This window comes from Dermacentor silvarum, unplaced genomic scaffold (genome assembly GCF_013339745.2).
Source record: "Dermacentor silvarum isolate Dsil-2018 unplaced genomic scaffold, BIME_Dsil_1.4 Seq1048, whole genome shotgun sequence".
NCBI classification, from domain to species: Eukaryota; Metazoa; Arthropoda; class Arachnida; order Ixodida; family Ixodidae; genus Dermacentor; species Dermacentor silvarum.
This window is the reverse complement of record NW_023605496.1, coordinates 7,689-25,424: the sequence shown is the minus strand read 5'-3', so window position 1 is coordinate 25,424 and position 17,736 is coordinate 7,689. Positions and strand designations below refer to the sequence as shown.

Below are 17,736 nucleotides of genomic sequence, written 5' to 3'. Positions count from 1 at the left end.
CGGTTTAAAACTGCCGCTTTACACTGCTTTCACCATGCAACACGTGCGCCACAACCCGCTTCCAAAAAAAAAAAAAAAAAAAAAAAAAATTTAAACAAATTGAACTATTCGCTACCTACTAACGTCCTACCAAACTAACCAAGAAACTAAAAAAGCATGAAAAACAATATATATAGATAGCTCGGGTACCCTAACACTTCTATCAACCAAATAAGAATAAACCGTAGTGTCAGAAGTTAGCGTAGTGTCAGAAGTTAGCGCCACATCGCGGAAAGCCGGAGAAACACAGCGGCCGACGTGCCAGGCATCTCAGAGTAGAGGAGGCGCTGGTTCGGAGTAGTTCGGAGTTCCCGCGCGCTTTCGGCTTTTTTTTTTAGCGCGTGCATAGCGCGTGTCTTTGCCGAGTACACGCGGTTCGCGCCCGTTGTCAGTGCGAGTTTCGACATCCTATCACCGCGACGGCGTGGCCAGGCAGAATGTTTACAAACGTCGACGTCCGCGGCGTTGCACGAGGACACTGCTCTCGCGACAGATGCGAATGCGACGGCTTTACGCGCTCCCACACAGAGGGACACGTCAGTGGAAGCGGGGTTGTCGAGTGCGGCTGGTGTTGCTACTGCGGACATGCGCCAGTCTGTCACACTCGTGCCGGTAAGGGTCTTCTTCGATATGCCACTTTGTTCTTACTATTGCCCGGATTTTTGCGTCTGTCTGCTTGTCTCAACCCGCTGCCAGTCACAGAGGAGCGCTTGTCGGAGAAGCGGGCTTACACTAACCACGTCACGGCCGCTCGTAATGCACCGAGGCGTACGTGACGACTGCTGACCGTTGATTATTTCACTTACGGCGGCATTTGCGGACCTCTTATTTGCTTCGTAACTACAGCAAAAAGCTTTGTAACTGCAGCTTGGGGAGGCGCAGGCTCATCAGTGGGTGATCGATTAATAGGCATGGCATGCTATTGAACAAGGGGCCCGTCGCGGTGGCTGAGTGGCTTGTTGTTCTGCTGCTCAGCGCGGGGTACCTAGTTCGATACCCAGCCGTGGCAGCTGCATTTTGATGGGTGCGAAATGTGAAACACCACGTGATAAAAAAAAAAAAGTCTCTAGAGACAGCCCCAGTGTCGTTTTGCGACGTTATAACACCTCGAAATGGAGAGCTTAAGATACACTCTGCGCGTGCACAGTACCGTGGCCCCTTTGCCCCTAGTTCTTGCGTACGCAAGCCGCTTGCGTCCCCGAATCTCCAATATCCAATGAAACACTTCTCACGTTGTAGTGAGCCTTAATGCATTAGATACGTATTTGTAGTTTAAAAAAAAAAAGTCGCCTTGTTTGTGATTTCCTGCCAGAGTTTAATTTGTTCACAATTTGGTTTTTGTTTTGTCAACAAACCAGACCCAAACATCTTTGGACGGGGAGAAATTTTTCCTGTCAGCTGGCAAGCTGCCCGGCCACCATTGCTTGACCAGTCGGTGTGTCATGGTAAGTAGGCCCTAATACCTAACTGCATTGCAGCAAGTAGGGTGACTCTTATCTTGTCATGTTTGTCACTTCAGACTCTGACAGTGTCATATTGGAGCCGGAGGAGCCAGTGCTTGACGATGTCATTTTGGATGAACCAGAGGATGAGAAGGACGTATTAATTGATGAAAACCAACACCTGGAGCAAAGCAAGGTAACCAGTGTGTATAATTTAATGGTAAAGCAACATGTCATTTTGTTTTGTATCTAAATTAGAAACTTCCTTGATTCACTCTGGCAGGCTGAGTGATTTCACAATGTAAATTTAAAAATAGAAAATCTGATAAATATGGGTAGAAAGAATACATACAAATTAAGTTAGGTCAAGGAGCTATATGTGTATATCGGGAAAGTATTTAAACAATAGATTACAACAGCAGTACATTAAAGAAATGCAGGAAGTCAAGTAATTTGGGAAAAGAAAAGCAACGTAGACAATCTTCATACAATACCAATACACGAGGCTTCAAAGTCTGAAGTATTGATAAGATAGCAATTTATTTTTAAAAATGGACTAATAAGAAAGAATACTTGACGTGTGACAGGAGGTAATTGCATAATGATAATGTAGTAGAATAAGCATCATGCTTTCCATAAATTGAGTTTATTGGTATTGACTGTCAATACCAATACGTTGGAGGATGATGTACTGTATCGCGATTGACGTTACACAGTGTCCTGTCTTAGTGTACTTCCTTTGCCTTGTGTTACGTAGTGCATCATGCCTTCTATAGTTTGAATATATTATAGGCAACAAAAAATTCCTTAGCCCTAACATGGTTGGAACATAAGCGGGGAAGCATAACATACACAAAGGAGCAAGCAAAGATGATGCACACCTGCCATTTGTGGAACTAAGTATTGTGACAAAAAACATAGTGAACTGCTTCGCAAGCTAAGAAAGTAATCACTTGAAATATGGTGTAAGGCATACAGTGTACAATATCAGAGTACCTGTTGCTCTTGAGCCGAGACATCATGGCTTCATATGGAGCAACTCAGTAGTTGACATTTGATCACTTTTAATGCTTCATAAGATTGGTGGCAATTCAGGTCACATGCGGTGGGCGAGGGGCATGTCTGCTCTGCCCAGAACCAGCGTCCCTACGTGTACGCTGCGAAGACTTCATATCTTGGTCAAAAGTACAAGACAAACATCTTTCTGCGATGGTCCTTCGTTTTAGATAAACATTGTCAACAAAAGCATGTCTGCACGAGCAACAAACACTTGATTGACATGTTGTCTAGTAGCGGTTCCTCTAATAGCCCTTTTGATCATCAAGCCTCTTGGCATAGCTCACTCGCCGCCTCAGCCAACAGGTTTTTTGGTCCTGCCACAACCCATTATTGAGTGCTTACTTTTGCCTGCATGATATATGTTTGTATATGTAAGTTGTGCTGTACTAAATGCAATTGGGTTTCTAAACGCCATGGGTGCTAATAGGAAACATGTAATACTTATGCCACACGGGCACAACCCGACATGCGGTCGTTAATGCTTTAAGTTCCCTAATGACATTTCTTTTCAATGGAGCTGCCACTTGTCCAATTTTAAGGAAATTTGACACGAGGATGTCAATGAATCTTCTGAAGTGAGCATTTTTAGGGTAATAATTTTTTAAATGTTTGCAAATTTAAGCTGCTTTCGGGAATAGCAAACTAAATTTAAGCGTATTATGCTGCAGTTAGATTGTTTGTTGCTCTCTTTTACAACGTTTCAACCGACCATAGCAACTTTGGCCATTTATGTCAAATCAAAGCCCAGACGCAAAATGGTGCCTGCCGTGTCGTAGCTGTTGCTGCACCCACCAGACGAAGTTTGCCGAGTACAGCTCCTGACAGGAGCGTTGTTGTTGAAGAGTTGTGTACAAATTTTTTATGTGGTAGACGCTTTCTCAAATACAATTATACTGCACTGTGCAAACTATGGCATCAAGAGTACCCATTTCTCAGTCGAACGAGTTCTCGTGAATGCAATAGATGACAAATGACATTAAGGCAAAAAACAATAGGTTTCTCTATTTGACATCTCGAAAGTGTCATTAAGACCCAAAGCATTTGCACATTAATGTCATTTTCTGTGCCCGTGTGGCACATGTGTGAGCCAATCAAGCTTCCTTACTGAGGTGCGTGCTGTCCGTCTGCTCGAATGAAATGACCACGCATTGTGTCTCCCATGACGTCAGTGGTTGAGTAGGTGCATTCTCAACTCAGCTTTATTCTGCTGGTTGCTGTTTCGTGTCAAACAAACTGCAGCCAACCTTATGCTGCTGTGAATGGTAGTAGATGTGGATGCCACGAGCGGGGTGACCGGACTTGTGAGGAGCTGGCCCACTACTGGCTCTGTGGCAGGCAGAATCTCTCAGTGTGCATGCATTGGTTTTGTCTCACGTCCAATCCAATGGTGCACGCTGTCTGCATCTGTTGGAAACCGGTGAGCTGCGGTAGTTGGTACCAGTCAGATGCTGGATCATACTGTCTCCTCAGACGCGAGCCTGATGACTGCTCCAACAGGGAAGTGTGCCCAAGAAACGTCGGAACACATATTGAAATCAGCCACTCGTGCTAACTTTATAGAGACATAGGGGTGTGTGAATAAGTATTTTTGAGATCGAATGAAATATAGATGGAATATTGCCTGAGTCAAATGTAAAATAGTTTTTGAATAATAAACAAAACAGTGTTCACATCCTCGTATTCTTAAAATTAACACGTTCCCGTCATTACATAGTATGTTATGACGCATTGTTTATTGAAAGCAAAAATGGAGCATTAGAAGGGCAAACAAGTAGTTTCTTCGCATGCACAGTACTATTCAGAGATTGCTGTATAGCCTGTAAAGTATGGCTACCTATCATCATTATCAGCCTATATTTATGTCCACTTCATGACGAAGGCCTCTCCCTGTGATCTCCAATTATCCTTGTCTTGCGCTAGCTGATTCCGACTTTCACCTGCAAGTTTCCTAACTTCATCACCCCACCCAGTTTTCTGCCGTCCTCGACTGCGCTTCCCTTCTCTTGGTATCCATTCTGTAACTCTAATGGTCCACTGGTCAGTCGTCCTACGCATTACATGGCGTGCCCAGCTCCATTTTTTCCTCTTAATGTCAACTAGAATATTGGCTATCCCCGCTTGCTCTTTGATCCATACCGCTCTCTTCCCGTCTCTTGACGTTAGGCCTAACATTTTTCGTTCCATCGCTCTTTGTGTGGTTCTTGCTCTCGAGATTCTTTGTTAACCTCCAAGTTTCAGCCCCATATGTTAGGACTGGTAGATTGCAATGATATGGCTAGCTATAGTCGGGTACAACTTAAGAAGGCAGGAAAAGCCCTGCCCAGATGACTGAAGCGAGGCAGCCTGCTGACGTGACCCGACCCAGTTCGAAGTGCAGCCTGCCATGTTCTTCGTCCGCGGGGTCACCAGCCGTCCGGCTCATGACAGTCTAGAGTGCGCGCCCATTGGTGGAGGCTCTTGTGCATCTTTGAAGGGGCAAATGCCACTGTCTTCTAAAGTTGTACCCGACTGTAAGCGATTTAGCCACTGCGCAGGTTCTCATGTTTTGTGTCTAAACTATGCCCACGGGGGTGAAAATTAACCCTAGTTTCTCCAATTTTATGTGTAATTATGTGCAGCTGACGTCTTGAAATATCTGAAGATAGTCGTATTTACCAATAATTACTATTCAATTTGAAGACCGAATCGGATAGGACACTATTCAATTCGTTATTCGAAGTTTTTGAATATTTGCACACCTGCTAGACATTGAAGAGAAACGCTAAAACAACCTAAACTAATAAATTAAGTGAAAACTTTAATTACGAGAATTTAATGGCCATGAATTGATTATTAGAAGAGAAAATGAAGCTAAGTTCAATTCCTTGTATTCGGGACCGTAACCCAAATGCCAGCACGTCAATGTGGCGTCACGGATTTGAAAAAAAAAATTTTCTCATATTTGGCCAATTGTGGCTCGGTCAAAAATTTTTGAAAGCTTCCAAGTTTAGTCTTTGACTGTTTTAAAATACAATGTATTTCATCTTTACCGATATTAAATTGACTGGGCCCGAGGAGATGCCATCTGTATTTATGACATCACAGCGAGCTGTTGTGGGAACTTCAAGGTGGCGGCAACACCTGTCTCGTGTTTTTGCATCTTTTTGGCTTGCAAAGACTTGTCTTGGCAAGAGTTGGCTTTTTGGAATTGGTCACAAGGACATACCATTGGGCTGCCTTACTGTATACTAAACTTTATTTAGAGAAAGCATAGCCATTTATAGTCTTGTCGAAAAACCCGCAAACAAGAAATCAAATTGACAGGCATGCACACACGATAAGTGCAGGTATCTGTCCAGAAAAAGCGTTGTTTGCTTTGATAGGCAAAGTGATGCTGCACTGAAAACTTATATTTTGCTTTTTGCGATGGGCAGTAAGCCTCTACAATTTCTTTCTTTGGTTTTTGCATGTTTGCAGACCCTGGTATTGCTAAACATAGGAGTGCATGTTCTGCATGCAGAACTCCCCGATACCGTGTATGTAGTGATTTTTAGTGAATACTTCCCGGATGATTTTGTGTTTTAGTAAACATATAGTCATTGATCAAGCATGTGATGGAGGCGATGTATTAGATCTAATTAAACACATCTCTTCTGGTTAGGTCACTCTTCTGCAGGATGTTTCCTTGTTGGACGTTTCGACATTGAACAGTGATCTCCAGCAGAGGGTTGATATCCTGCAGAAGCTTCAAAAGCTTGAACAGGAAAATGAGGAGCTAAAGAACCATATCGCTGGTAAAAAGAACCTTCCTGGTAAGTGTTTCAGTGATTGTACAGGCCCTTGAAATCTAAGTTCTCTCCTGGAGTGCATGTTCAGACTTTTGTCTTAGCTTCAATTTGATTCTTAAAATGAAAGCTTTTCCAAATACGAATAGTAAGTGTCGAATAGTCAAATGCAGACACATATTTATAGCAGAAATATTAATTTTTATATACCGTATTTACTCGAATCTAACGCACACCTTTTTTCCGATAAAACAGGACCAAAAATTGCGTGCGCATTAGAATCGAGTATGACCCTAGATCTGCGCTACCATATAACCATCGGCATTTCAAAATGGCCACCTCATATGGGCTTCGAGCCTAGTTGCCGTAGCTTCCTCAGTGTGCTGCAGTACGTGTGCTTAGGCATTAGTCTACCGTCTGTCATCCCGTTTTCTGCGTTTGCTCTATTAGCATGAAGTGCAGAGTTCATCATGATGCCGCATTTAAAAGGAAAGTGATTATGTGCGCGGAGATGGACGGAAATCGGGCCGCATCACGGGTGTTCGGAGAATCTGAAACTTGTGTGCGGGACGGACGCAAACAGGAGGAGAGGATTTTTGCCAGCAAAGCAACGGGGAAGGGTTTCAGTGGATCGAAGCAGGATGTATTCTGCGACGATCCACTTAGGCGATAAGATCGCCTTGGCCCTATCGTGAAAGCCATCTGCGACGGGGAGAGTCCGACGCGCTGTGTTTTTGCCACTTATAGTTCGCGTTGAAGCGAGAGGCATGTCAGCATGAAGGTCAATTCGATCGCCGCGCTTTGTCACCCAGCGTTTTGACAGCGAGTTTCCGCGGTTAACGAGCGAGATGTGTTCATGCTTGGTGATTTAGTGCCGTGCTTGGTGATTTAGTTAGTATGCGAATGTTTGCAAGTTTATATGGCCGATAAAACTGCTATCCTTTGTATAGCTGGTCCACTAATTTGCTATCGCAATCGATGCTTCGCCTTTTTGGCGAAACTGCGACTTTTTTTTTATTCATTGTAACTTTAGTGCATCGGGAGTAAATCTGTTTTCCCAAATGAAAGTTGTATCTCTGTATGAAGGCATGAGGTACGCGGTACTGTAAAGGAATTGTTTTTTTTTCGGTCACAGAAAACGGGTGCGCGTCTCAATCGAGGGCGCATTAGAATCCAGTAAATACGGTAATAGGGAACCGCACCTGTACTGACTAGTACAAAAAGATAGCTAACTACCTCAGGTACAATGAATCGGTTATGTACTCAAGATGACTAATTGTCTTTAATAAACTGCGAATAGCCTCTCAACATCCTTTAAAGCATGAGGGGGGGGGGGTATTCTGTAACTGTCCACCTAGTCACCAGGTCCATTTCGTCTGCTGCTGAAGTTCTGATTGGCTGGGGTACACATCAGAAGGACATAGATGCTCCCAGCCAATCACTAGTTCGTCAGCAGACAATGGACATGCCCACAAGTTGGACACTTGCAGAATACTCCTCCCCTGGTTGCAAGCAAGCTTTCCAAAAATGAATGGCTGCTGTATGACTAGCTTTCCAGTTGTGCAAGAAGAAAAAAAATATGGCGTTAAAGGACTTGCCTGCAGTGAATGCATGTAAGCGGGCCTGTTGCAAGGAAGACATCACTGGCTGTGGCGTAAAAGAAAACTGCTGCATGACCAGACTTCCAAAAGCACTAAAGAAGATTAGAAGCAAAAAACACAGTTGTCATGTAGGCTTCCACGTCAATAGAAAAATATAGCATGCCCTTTGTTAACCTCCAAGTTTCTGCCCCATATGTTAGCACTGGTAGAATACAATGATATGGCTAGCTATAGTCAGGTACAACTTAATTAAGAAGGCAGGAGAAGCCCGCCCAGATGACCGAAGCGAGGCAGCCGATTACCTCCGTGACTAAAGATTTCTGCTGACGCGACCCGACCCAGTTCGAAGCGCGGGCTGCCATGTTCTCCGTCATGTTCTGACCTTTGCGATCAAAAAGAACGAAACGTGCATAATTAGCCTTCACAGGCGTAAAATTTTAAAATTAGCTTCCATAATGAAAGTGGTGCGTCGTCACCACCATTTGTGCTTCATTGGCCGCAGGTACGAAGAACAGGGGCGGTATTCTCTTAGCGTTACTACTATCACTTTCTCAAGACTGCATCGGACTTGTCGACGTATGCGTCCATCAGCGTTCTTGGCACTGTGCGTAGATAGGAAGTTGGTGCAGTGCCAGAAACGCTGTGACTGATTACGCCGATGCATCCGTCGCTGAGTTGTATGAAATTTCGTGAAAGTGATAGTCAAACCTCATTACAACGAACACCACATTAACGACACTGTCCTACGCGAATGACGACACCATATTGTCCTACACGAATGCTCCCGTGACGTAATTCTCGGTTTACTTTCTGCAAGAATATGGCGCTGTTATTGATCTACGAGGAGCCGTAGTCCCCTTCTCAGCTGAGCGAGCAATCGATGGATACAACAACAAACGACGTGGCGACGCGCTTCGTATTTCCGCCGAAAGTGTTACACTTCCTCCACAAGCCAGTGTCCTAGTCGAAGTGATGTGTGGTGGAATGCGCAAAGGTGAAGTGGTCGCAAAAAGTAACTTAGCGCATCTACTGACACAAGGTGTTTGTGCGGCTAAGGGTGTGCTACAGCTTAGTGATGGCCGATCTCAGTTGCCTATCACTAACTTTAGTAATGAGCATTGACACCTTTTCCGCTGTACTTCGATAGCATTTGCCAAAAAAATAGAAGTTGTTGCTGAATGTTTTGCCCCTGAACCAGTGGGGATGGCTGACAAGTCACTGGGCAACATCAACATTCATTCAGAGTTATCGAAAGATAAACGGGCAGCACTGCATGAGCTCTTGCTTGAATTCGGGGCATGTTTCGCAAGTTCATCTAAGGTACACCAGACATCAAATACAAGGCACAGCATCATAACATGCAACGACGCACGCCCGATTTGCCAGCAGCCCTACCACGTGTCGGCAAAAGAATGTGAAGCAATTTGTATGCAAGTACAAGAGATCCTTGAAGATGGCGTTATCAAACCTTCCAACAGCTTATGGTCGTCTCCGGTCGTTCTTGTCGAAAAGAAAGACGGAACGCTATGCTTCTGCGTCAACTACCAGAAGCTCAACAACGTAACTAAATGGACGTGTACCCACTGCCACGTATCGACAACTCATTAGATAGACTGCAGCGTGCCCAGTATTTTTTGTCACTTGATTTCAAAAGCAGATGCTTGCAGATCGAGGTAGACGAATGAGACCGCGAGAAAACTGCCTTTGTGACTCCCGACAGCCTCTACGAATTTCGAGTGCTCTCTTTTGGTTTGTGTTCAGTCCCAGCAACTTTCCAGCAAATGATGGATACTGTCCTCGCTGGACTGAAGTGGAAGAGTTATCTTGTGTATCTTGACGACGTAGTTGCCTTTCCTGAAACGCTTGAGCAACATCTTCGCCTGCGTAATGTGCTAGAAGTGATCCGATCGGCTGATCTCGCGCTTAAACCAGGAAAGTGCCACTTTGGTTATTAAGAGCTTAAGAGGAGTCCGACCCGATCCCGACAAGCTTGCCGCTGTAGCAGCATTTCCTTCTCCTGCCGACAAGGTTGTGCGGCGCTTCGTGGGCTTGTGTGTGTATTATCGCCTCTTCACTGAAAACTTCTCGAAGATACGGGAACCCCTGACTCGCCTTACAAGGAATGACTCGCGATTTGCCTGGCCAAATGAGCAACAGGCGGCCTTCGCTGAACTACGACAATGCATGCAGTCAGAACCTGCTCTAGCACATTTCGACGAAGAGGCTCACACCGAGGTGCATACTGACGCCAGTAACATCGGTCTTAGCGCAGTACTCATCCAATGTCAAGACTACATTGAAAAAGTAATAGCTTATGCTAGCCACTTGCTGTCCCGTGCGGAGGTGAACTACTCTACTACAGAAAAAGAGTGTCTCACGGTCGTGTGGGTGATCACGAAGTTTTGCCTTTCTCTATGGCCTCTCTTCAAAGTGTTGACAGACCACCATGCTCTATGTTAGTTGGCGAACATACGCAATCCTTCAGGACGACTGGCATGGTGGAGCTTGTGGCTACAGGAATTTGACATCACTATCATTTAGAAGTCTGGCCGCAAGCACGAAGACGCCAAGACACTCGCGTGCACCTGCCGAATCTGTCAATCGAGAGTATAAGGACGGTGACGACTTCCTGGGTGCCATTACTACATCGGGCTTTACCAGACAACAGCGTGATGATGCTGAAATTCGCCCTATCATCGACCACTTGCAGGGCCGCCCAGCAACTACACGACGCCATCTATGTTGCGTATTGACGTCCTTCTGTCTACGAGACAACTTGCTGGACAAGGAGATCACCTGTTCAAATGACTGAGATTGCCTCCTGGTGGTTACTGATGACTTGTGGGACGATATTCTTTTCGCTTGCCATGATGAGCCCACATCTGGTTACCTTAGGCTCCTCACGAACGCTTGCCAGAGTACACAAGATGTGTTACTGGCCCAGGCTTTCGGAAAGCGTCAAGCAGTATGTCAAAAGCTGCCGTGAATGTCAGCGGCGAAAGTCACTGACCATGAAGCCTGCTGGGTTTTTGCAACCCATTGAACCACCTCATAAGCCGTTTGACCAAGTCAGCGTTGACATTCTTCGGCCTTTTCCTCTGTTAACCAATGGCAACAAGTGGGTGATTGCCACGACTCGCTATTTAACTCGCTATGCCGAGATAGATGCGCTCCCGCGAGTCGCAGCTTCTGAGGCAGTGCAGTTCTTTGTGGGTCACATTGTATTGCGTCACGGTAATCGCACAGAGGAATGGCGTTCGCAGCACAGCTCGTGGACGAAATTTTTCAACTGAGCAACACCAGGCATTGAAAGACGACTGCTTACCATCTGCAGTCCACTGGACTTTTGGAGTGGTTAAACAAGACTGTAGCAGACATGATCTCTATGTACATCGACGTCCAGCACAAGGCAAGGGATCGTATCCTGCTTTATGTGACCTGTGCTTATAATACTTCCGTACAAGAAACAACGCGCTTCACACCATTTCATCTCCTTTACAGCCGCCAGTTCAGACGATGCTGGATGCTATGCTTCTGTGTCAAGACACCGAAAAATTTGCTCTGCGCATTGAGGAAGCTCACCAGTTGGTGCTGCTACATATCGATGATCAGCAACACGCAGATGCACGGCGTTTTAACATCGGTCACAAACAGGTGGGCTACAGTCCCGGAGGCCAAGGGTGGTTGTGTCGCTGTTCGCTGCCGTGGCCTTTCTGAAATGCTGCTTAGCTGGTATTCTGGTCCACACGAAGTGCTGTGCCACATTAGTGATGTGAACTACGAAGTTGTTCCGGACAGTGGGGCGCAAACACGGTGACAACCATCTAGCCCTGACATAGTTCACGTAGTACGCATGAAACCGTATGTTGCACGTTCGTGATCTTCATTTATTCATTTTTATATTTATGCTCCCATTTGCAGTTAATGTGGTTACCTCTATGTTTCTTGAGACTGCATGTTACGCTTCACCTCTGCTGTACTTTCGTCTTCTGCTCTAGTGGGGAGAGTGCCAGAGAACATGCACAAGAAGAGCGTGCTAACTGCCCCGCTCGATAGCTAGCTCTTGCCGCCGTTTTCTCCAGGAGCCAGCAGCTCTTAATAAACATTGTTAGTCCGCTTTCAAAACACGTGGCAATATACCTATTTACTGGAGTAACTAAGCCAATTATAGTGGAACCCCGGTTATATGTCCCCCGGTTTTGCAATGACCCGGGTTTTACGAAGGATTAGTCTCCACAGAAGCAATGCATTAAAAGCCCTGGTTATCCTACGCAATTTCACGCCTGGGGGGGGGGGGACCCGTGTTATACGACGACCTTCGCGAAGCACAGGACGGAACGGTGGACGAAAGAAAAGTGCCGCGGGCTTCTTTCCTCGCTCCATCTCTCTTTCAGAAGGGGGCTCCGCATGCGGAGCACTTGACCCCACTCGACTGGTTCGCTTCGGCGCAGCTTTCTTTCCTGCCTTGTCTCGTAGTTCGTTTCTCGCAGCCGCTCGCGACGCCCGCTGTGCTGAAATATAGCGCCTTTTCTTCTCCACAATCACTTTCTCCCTCTCTTCTCGGTGGCGTCGCCTCTCGTCGTGTAGGTGAAGCGTTTCTATCCTTCCAGTTTCCCAGCAGCAGATTGCCGACAAGGTAGCGTGGAGAGGCCTAGGTTTTTCGCACATGTTTTTCGTCGTAATCGTAGCGATCAATGTTCAGGGGAGGTTGTGAGTTGTGTGGAGCAACGCGACGCACAATGTCTCGAAAGCGGACAGTTCTGTCGCTCGGCGATAAGCTGAATATTATCGAGGAGTCGGAAAAGCGGCATGGAGCCATGAAAGCCACCATTGCTCAGGACCTTAAGATACCTGAATAAGCTGCCCATTTTTATCTGCACCTCAAAGCAAAATGTCTTTTGCAAAGGTCGTTAGTAACACAGCATGCATAGGAAAGTTCAAAAAACAATTTAGTGCTCATTTCGGCATTTAAGATATAAACCAATAGCTTTATTGCACACAATAGGCCTTTGTGAACATGCTGAGGTGAAAATCTTGATGAACTTTTGTGTAATTAATGAATTAATTTTGGGATGACCATTAGAGGCTGTCAATTATTGTAACTCAAAAACTATAATATATAGCACAAAACTGATTTCAGTTTTGACATCAGCATAACAAATAACACCTACATGCCAAATTTCATCAATTTATTCCCATTAGTACAAAAATTGTTTTCATTGCCACGTCCCCCTTCTTATCGCATTTACTTTTTTGGTAATTTGGGTTTCCAAGGCCTGCAGAGTGTGTTAGTAGTTTCCATTGAAGTTTTTTGTAAATCCGTCATGCGACATAGTATTTCTATAGGCATAATTTTTGTTGTTCGGATCTTATGATGTTTTTTCGCGGTCACGAGAAAATCGTATACAGGGGAGTCCACTTATAACGATATCAAGAACGAAAAATCTGATCGTAATAACCGATCATCGCTGTATCTGAACTGCTGTAAAAAAAGAAAAAGAAAGAAATCCCGCGAATATATATTTTTGTAGTCCCGAAACCAAATTTGCCACTTGCGATAAAAAATCGACGTTGTAGAAAGGCTGTGAAAAACAAAACATTTTTTATACCTCTCAATAGCGTCTCAATCGTTAGGCGTGCTGAAATAGAGATCTGCGCTTGCTTTCGCAGAAATTTCGGATTCACAACTGCCACGTGCATTGCATCCAGCTGCTACGCGAACACTGGCGGCTATAATTTAGCGTGCATGAAATCAATAAGCGACTCGATCAACGACATTGCACTTTGGTTGAACATTGGGGTTTGTGACAATGATGGGCCATTGTCAATCTCGTCGTCACTGCCGCTGCTGTCGTCGCCTCTGTCGCACAACGCCGCAGTCTGTCGGGACAATTATCGCCCCGGCGGAGATCTCTTCAAAGAACGAGGCAGCACTACCTGCACTTAGAAACTTCTTCATCGAAGCACCACCTATTTAATCGTCAGTAGCGACGTGCTCCCAGAGTTCGGTACTGTCAGCGGCTTCCACACTTCGTTTTGGCCATGCGGGTTTGGTCCTGGCACACAAAACCGGGCGTTTCCGTTGATCGGCATGGCCACTGCTTCTAGCCTTAATGATCGTGGCGCTCCCAGTTTTCATAATCGATATCATCGAGTGTGTGAGCTCGTACTAATTCAGGTCTTGCAAAGTTTGCAGCTTCGTCTCGAGAGACACTGCCCACACAGCTTTGTCGGCGCACCTCCCGCTCCTTCCGCGGCGAATTTCCGTGCTTGAGGGAGATTTTAAAGGCAGCGTAGGCCGCGAAGGCGCCACTCGTTTATCGCTTTCTTCCCCCTTCTTTTCTTTGTACGCTCGCTTGCGCGACCACTGGCGACATGGACGTAAAGCAGCTGGCGCCATCTTGTGTACGCTGTGTCAAGTTGCAGTGCTCTCCGTGGCTTTCGTTCACAAACGGCGCCCGGGCGGGATGCACTGCGCAGTAATGGCGGCAGATATGAACTCGTGTAGGCAAACTTTCGCCCCATCTCGATTAAGGGCAACTTAGGGATGCAAATTTCTCGATTATTCTGCATGAAAAACGCCGCCCAGAATAAAAATTTAGATCGTTATATCCGATACGCAGTTAATAACATATCGTTATGTATGTTTTTTTTTCTCATAGCCCTAATTCATAAGTTGATACTCTTAGGTCGACCCACGTTATAACCGATATATTCTTATGTGTGGTATCTTTATAAGTGGACTGCACAGTAATCGGGGTTCCACTGTGCTTCAGTCCCATATTTTCCTACTTTTGGGCAGTTGCTTAAGAGACAATAAGACAGTGCTGATATGATGAGTATGAACGTAAGAGGACTAAATCAAATTCTTCCTTAAGTAAGTGTCTCAGTTCTTTATTTCATAAGTGAGAACGGGAATGTTCTGGTGATATTGGGGGAAGCTATTATTTCTGCCTCAACACTCTCCTTGCGTTGTGGTGTGGGCGACCACTGTGCTTGCAGTTGGTTCTGCGAAAAAAATTGTCGCAGTTTCACCCGAAAGGCGAAGCATCAGTTGCGATTGCAACTTAGTAGAGAGCTATACGGAGTAAGGGTAGTAGTTTTATCAGCTGTATAAGCTTGGACATGCAGCAGCACCAGCAACGTGCAGAACTGTTGTTTTTGCCCGCGTTCGCACCGAACGTGCGCGGCGTTGGTGACTGTTGCCAGGGCCTCTGGGGCGGCTCGGAGGTTTTCGACAAGATCAGAACGGGAAACTCGTCGAGCAGCGTCAGAAGTCTTAACCACTTTCTCGCCTCACAACGTTTTTATATAAATACGCATTTGGTGCCGCAGCTAAACGTCGCCTCCCCTCTCTCCCTCCCTCCCGTCCCCCCACAGCCTTTCGCGCGATGTAAAGGAGGAAAGAGACGCTTAATTCTGCAGCCCTTCAAGGAGCACGGTGCAGAATGTGCGTTTCTATTCCACCGTGCGTTCGCTCCCCGTGAAAGCGCAAGTCCCTCGCGCCCTTTCACTCGTACATACAGCGTCCGGCGTGCGGTGACGATTTCATCGCCGTTGACGTCATGCGGAACCTCACGGCGACGCCGACGGCAGAAATCCTCTTTGAGTGTCCATATAATTGCTTTCGCAATAAAACATTTCTGAGAACATTTTTAATTTCACGGTCACTTTCAGAATCGCTTCCCAAATTGGATGATCGGGGGAAGAGCGTCGGGCACCTGCTACCGGAACAAAAGAACAGCGGTGGGAAAAGAGCAGATGACTGGGAACTCCTGCCCGAACAAGAGAACAGCCCCAGGAGCGTTTCCAGGAAGGGTCGCAGGAACATTCCACGGAAGGGTAGCAGGAAGTGTCTCCGGAAGAGTCCCAGAATCAATGGCCAGAACAGCTCAGAGGTCAGCAGCATGTGCAATGACCCGTCCATGGTACGGCTCGTTTCTCTCTCGCGTTACTTTAACTCTTTCGTTACCGCGAGGAAATCGGGTTTCAGAGAACTTTTTGCCAATACAAAAAATGTTCCAGCACGCACTGCTGCATAGTAAATTGTACATAATGAAATGCTCTTTCTAAAAACATGTTGCAAAGCAAAAGAATTATTCGGTAACACGCAGAACTTCTAGAAAGTGCGATTTGGTGGCCAGTTCATAAAAACATTTAATAAACGTATGTACAAAAGCATTAATATCAAAGGAAATTCAGAATAAACATTTCAAAGGTAAATTGCTTAGGAATAGTGTGAAAAAATAAATGCTCATTACACCGCTGTTCATCGGATACAAAAAAAGAAACTAAGACCAGGAACTGCTTCATCTCTCGTACCATGCGGGAAAACAGTGTTTGGCTTTTCGTGAAGCACAGGTGCACTCAGTGTTTTATGCGCAAAGCTTTAGTTTTTTGTTTAACTTTGCGACCCTGCTAACACAATTTGCAGTTTCACCTTTTCGGCATCTTCTGAAACGGTCCGATGAGAAGTCCAATGCACTTTACCAGTTCCTCTGGAGCCCCTCTTTCCAGAACCCATCTCTTGGCGTAGCGGAGCAACTACAGAATACGCATCCAATCATATTTCTTTGTATTTTTTCCAGATAGTCTTTATCACTTCCGCAGTGAAAAGCAGAAAGAAATCCCGCGCCGTTGTAAAGTATGTTGTGCTGCTCCGTAGTGCTGGGCCAATACGTGTTCAGGACGGCCTTCTTGGAAGGAATTTTCTTTGCTTCCGGTGACAGCACACCCTGACCAGGCAAAGTACGCACCTTGCAGACAGTCAGTGCAGCTCTCGGGTCATGCACAAAGATCGGCAGATAAGCGCGCACGTTGGAGACTGCTCAAGGCCGTAAACGAAACTAGCCGGTGAACAGCTGCGGATGTCCTGGCCTGACTCAGAACATTGTCACCTGTCAGAGCTTGAAGCTGGTTTGCTGTCATCCTCGGACCTATATTTCGAGTGATGATCCCTAAATTCAAGTGCAGGGGCAGCTTATTTCTGAGCGGGGCACTTTTCTCGTGGTGCAGTTGCGCGGGATGGAGCCGCCATGGGAGTGACTTTTGATAAATGCATTGTAACAACGGCAGCGGCCCTCGCCAGGATACTGCGAGTGAAGCGAAACCAAAACTCTTCGAAATTGGCTGAAAATACCAGGTCCACATGTTGGACATGTGGCGGACCTGGTACAGCAGACGTGGTAAAAGAAATGTGCTTTGGTGGAATAAAACTACTTGGACTCCGAACCAAAGCTCACTATTGAACGGTTAACATCATTTTAGGTTACTTATCACCGTTCAGCACTCCAGATGGCAAAGCCAACAGCATAACTTGATTCTTGACTTCCTGGGAGTCTCCTTAATACGAGAATTGGACGTTAGTGCAGCCTAATCACGAGCGGTTCGCTTTTTTCTCGTCTGTGATAACCATGGCCCTTTTCAGTTCAGTTCAGTTTATTGTCCTTAAAGACCCCCGGAGGGGGTATTTTCAGTACAACACACACCTTAGTTCGCAAAAACATCCGTCAAAAATTATAACATCGCCAGAACGAGAAAATTTAAGCTAATTCTAAAAGTGGAGTGCCTGGACTAGCCACTGGGTGGGACTAAGTGCATAAGAAACTACTTCAATATGTCGAAATCGGCGATTTAAAGCACTGATCACCAGTGATTGATCTGAATAGGCGTAACGAAAGAGTTAAGGGGTGACACTGCTATTGAAATAATGTTCACCATTTTTTTCATTTATGTTAATGAAGGTTTTTCGGCTTTGTAAGATATTTTGTACCGATTTTCAGTATGTAATTTTGCTATAGGTCAATTAGTCCCTAAGATAATTAACATTTT

General features: G+C 45.6%; 1 protein-coding gene across 2 annotated transcripts; it reads left to right on the top strand.

The window, feature by feature from the left end:
* The first annotated feature begins 391 nt into the window (after nucleotides 1-391).
* Nucleotides 392-17,085, top strand: LOC119434406 (uncharacterized). 2 transcript variants are annotated; one of them, XM_049659475.1, is made up of 6 exons: nucleotides 392-651; nucleotides 1,398-1,484; nucleotides 1,559-1,677; nucleotides 6,181-6,331; nucleotides 15,583-15,833; nucleotides 16,635-17,085. In XM_049659475.1, the coding sequence occupies exons 1-6, from the start codon at nucleotides 477-479 to the stop codon at nucleotides 16,743-16,745; spliced, it is 894 nt and encodes a 297-aa protein (XP_049515432.1). In that variant the 5' UTR covers nucleotides 392-476; the 3' UTR covers nucleotides 16,746-17,085. The 2 variants fall into 2 exon arrangements, with proteins under 2 accessions (XP_049515432.1, XP_037557492.2); XM_037701564.2 differs by lacking the exon at nucleotides 16,635-17,085 and having other exon boundaries at nucleotides 15,583-16,145.
* Nucleotides 17,086-17,736: the final 651 nt, after the last annotated feature.

What these genes read in the sequence shown, in the direction of transcription:
- LOC119434406 (XM_037701564.2), top strand. Translation starts at nt 477, where the DNA reads ATGTTTACAAACGTCGACGTCCGCGGCGTTGCACGAGGACACTGCTCT. An exon ending in TGACCAGTCGGTGTGTCATG is followed by an intron (nt 1,485 to 1,558) that starts GTAAGTAGGCCC and finishes TTGTCACTTCAG; the next exon opens with ACTCTGACAGTGTCATATTG. An exon ending in AACACCTGGAGCAAAGCAAG is followed by an intron (nt 1,678 to 6,180) that starts GTAACCAGTGTG and finishes TCTTCTGGTTAG; the next exon opens with GTCACTCTTCTGCAGGATGT.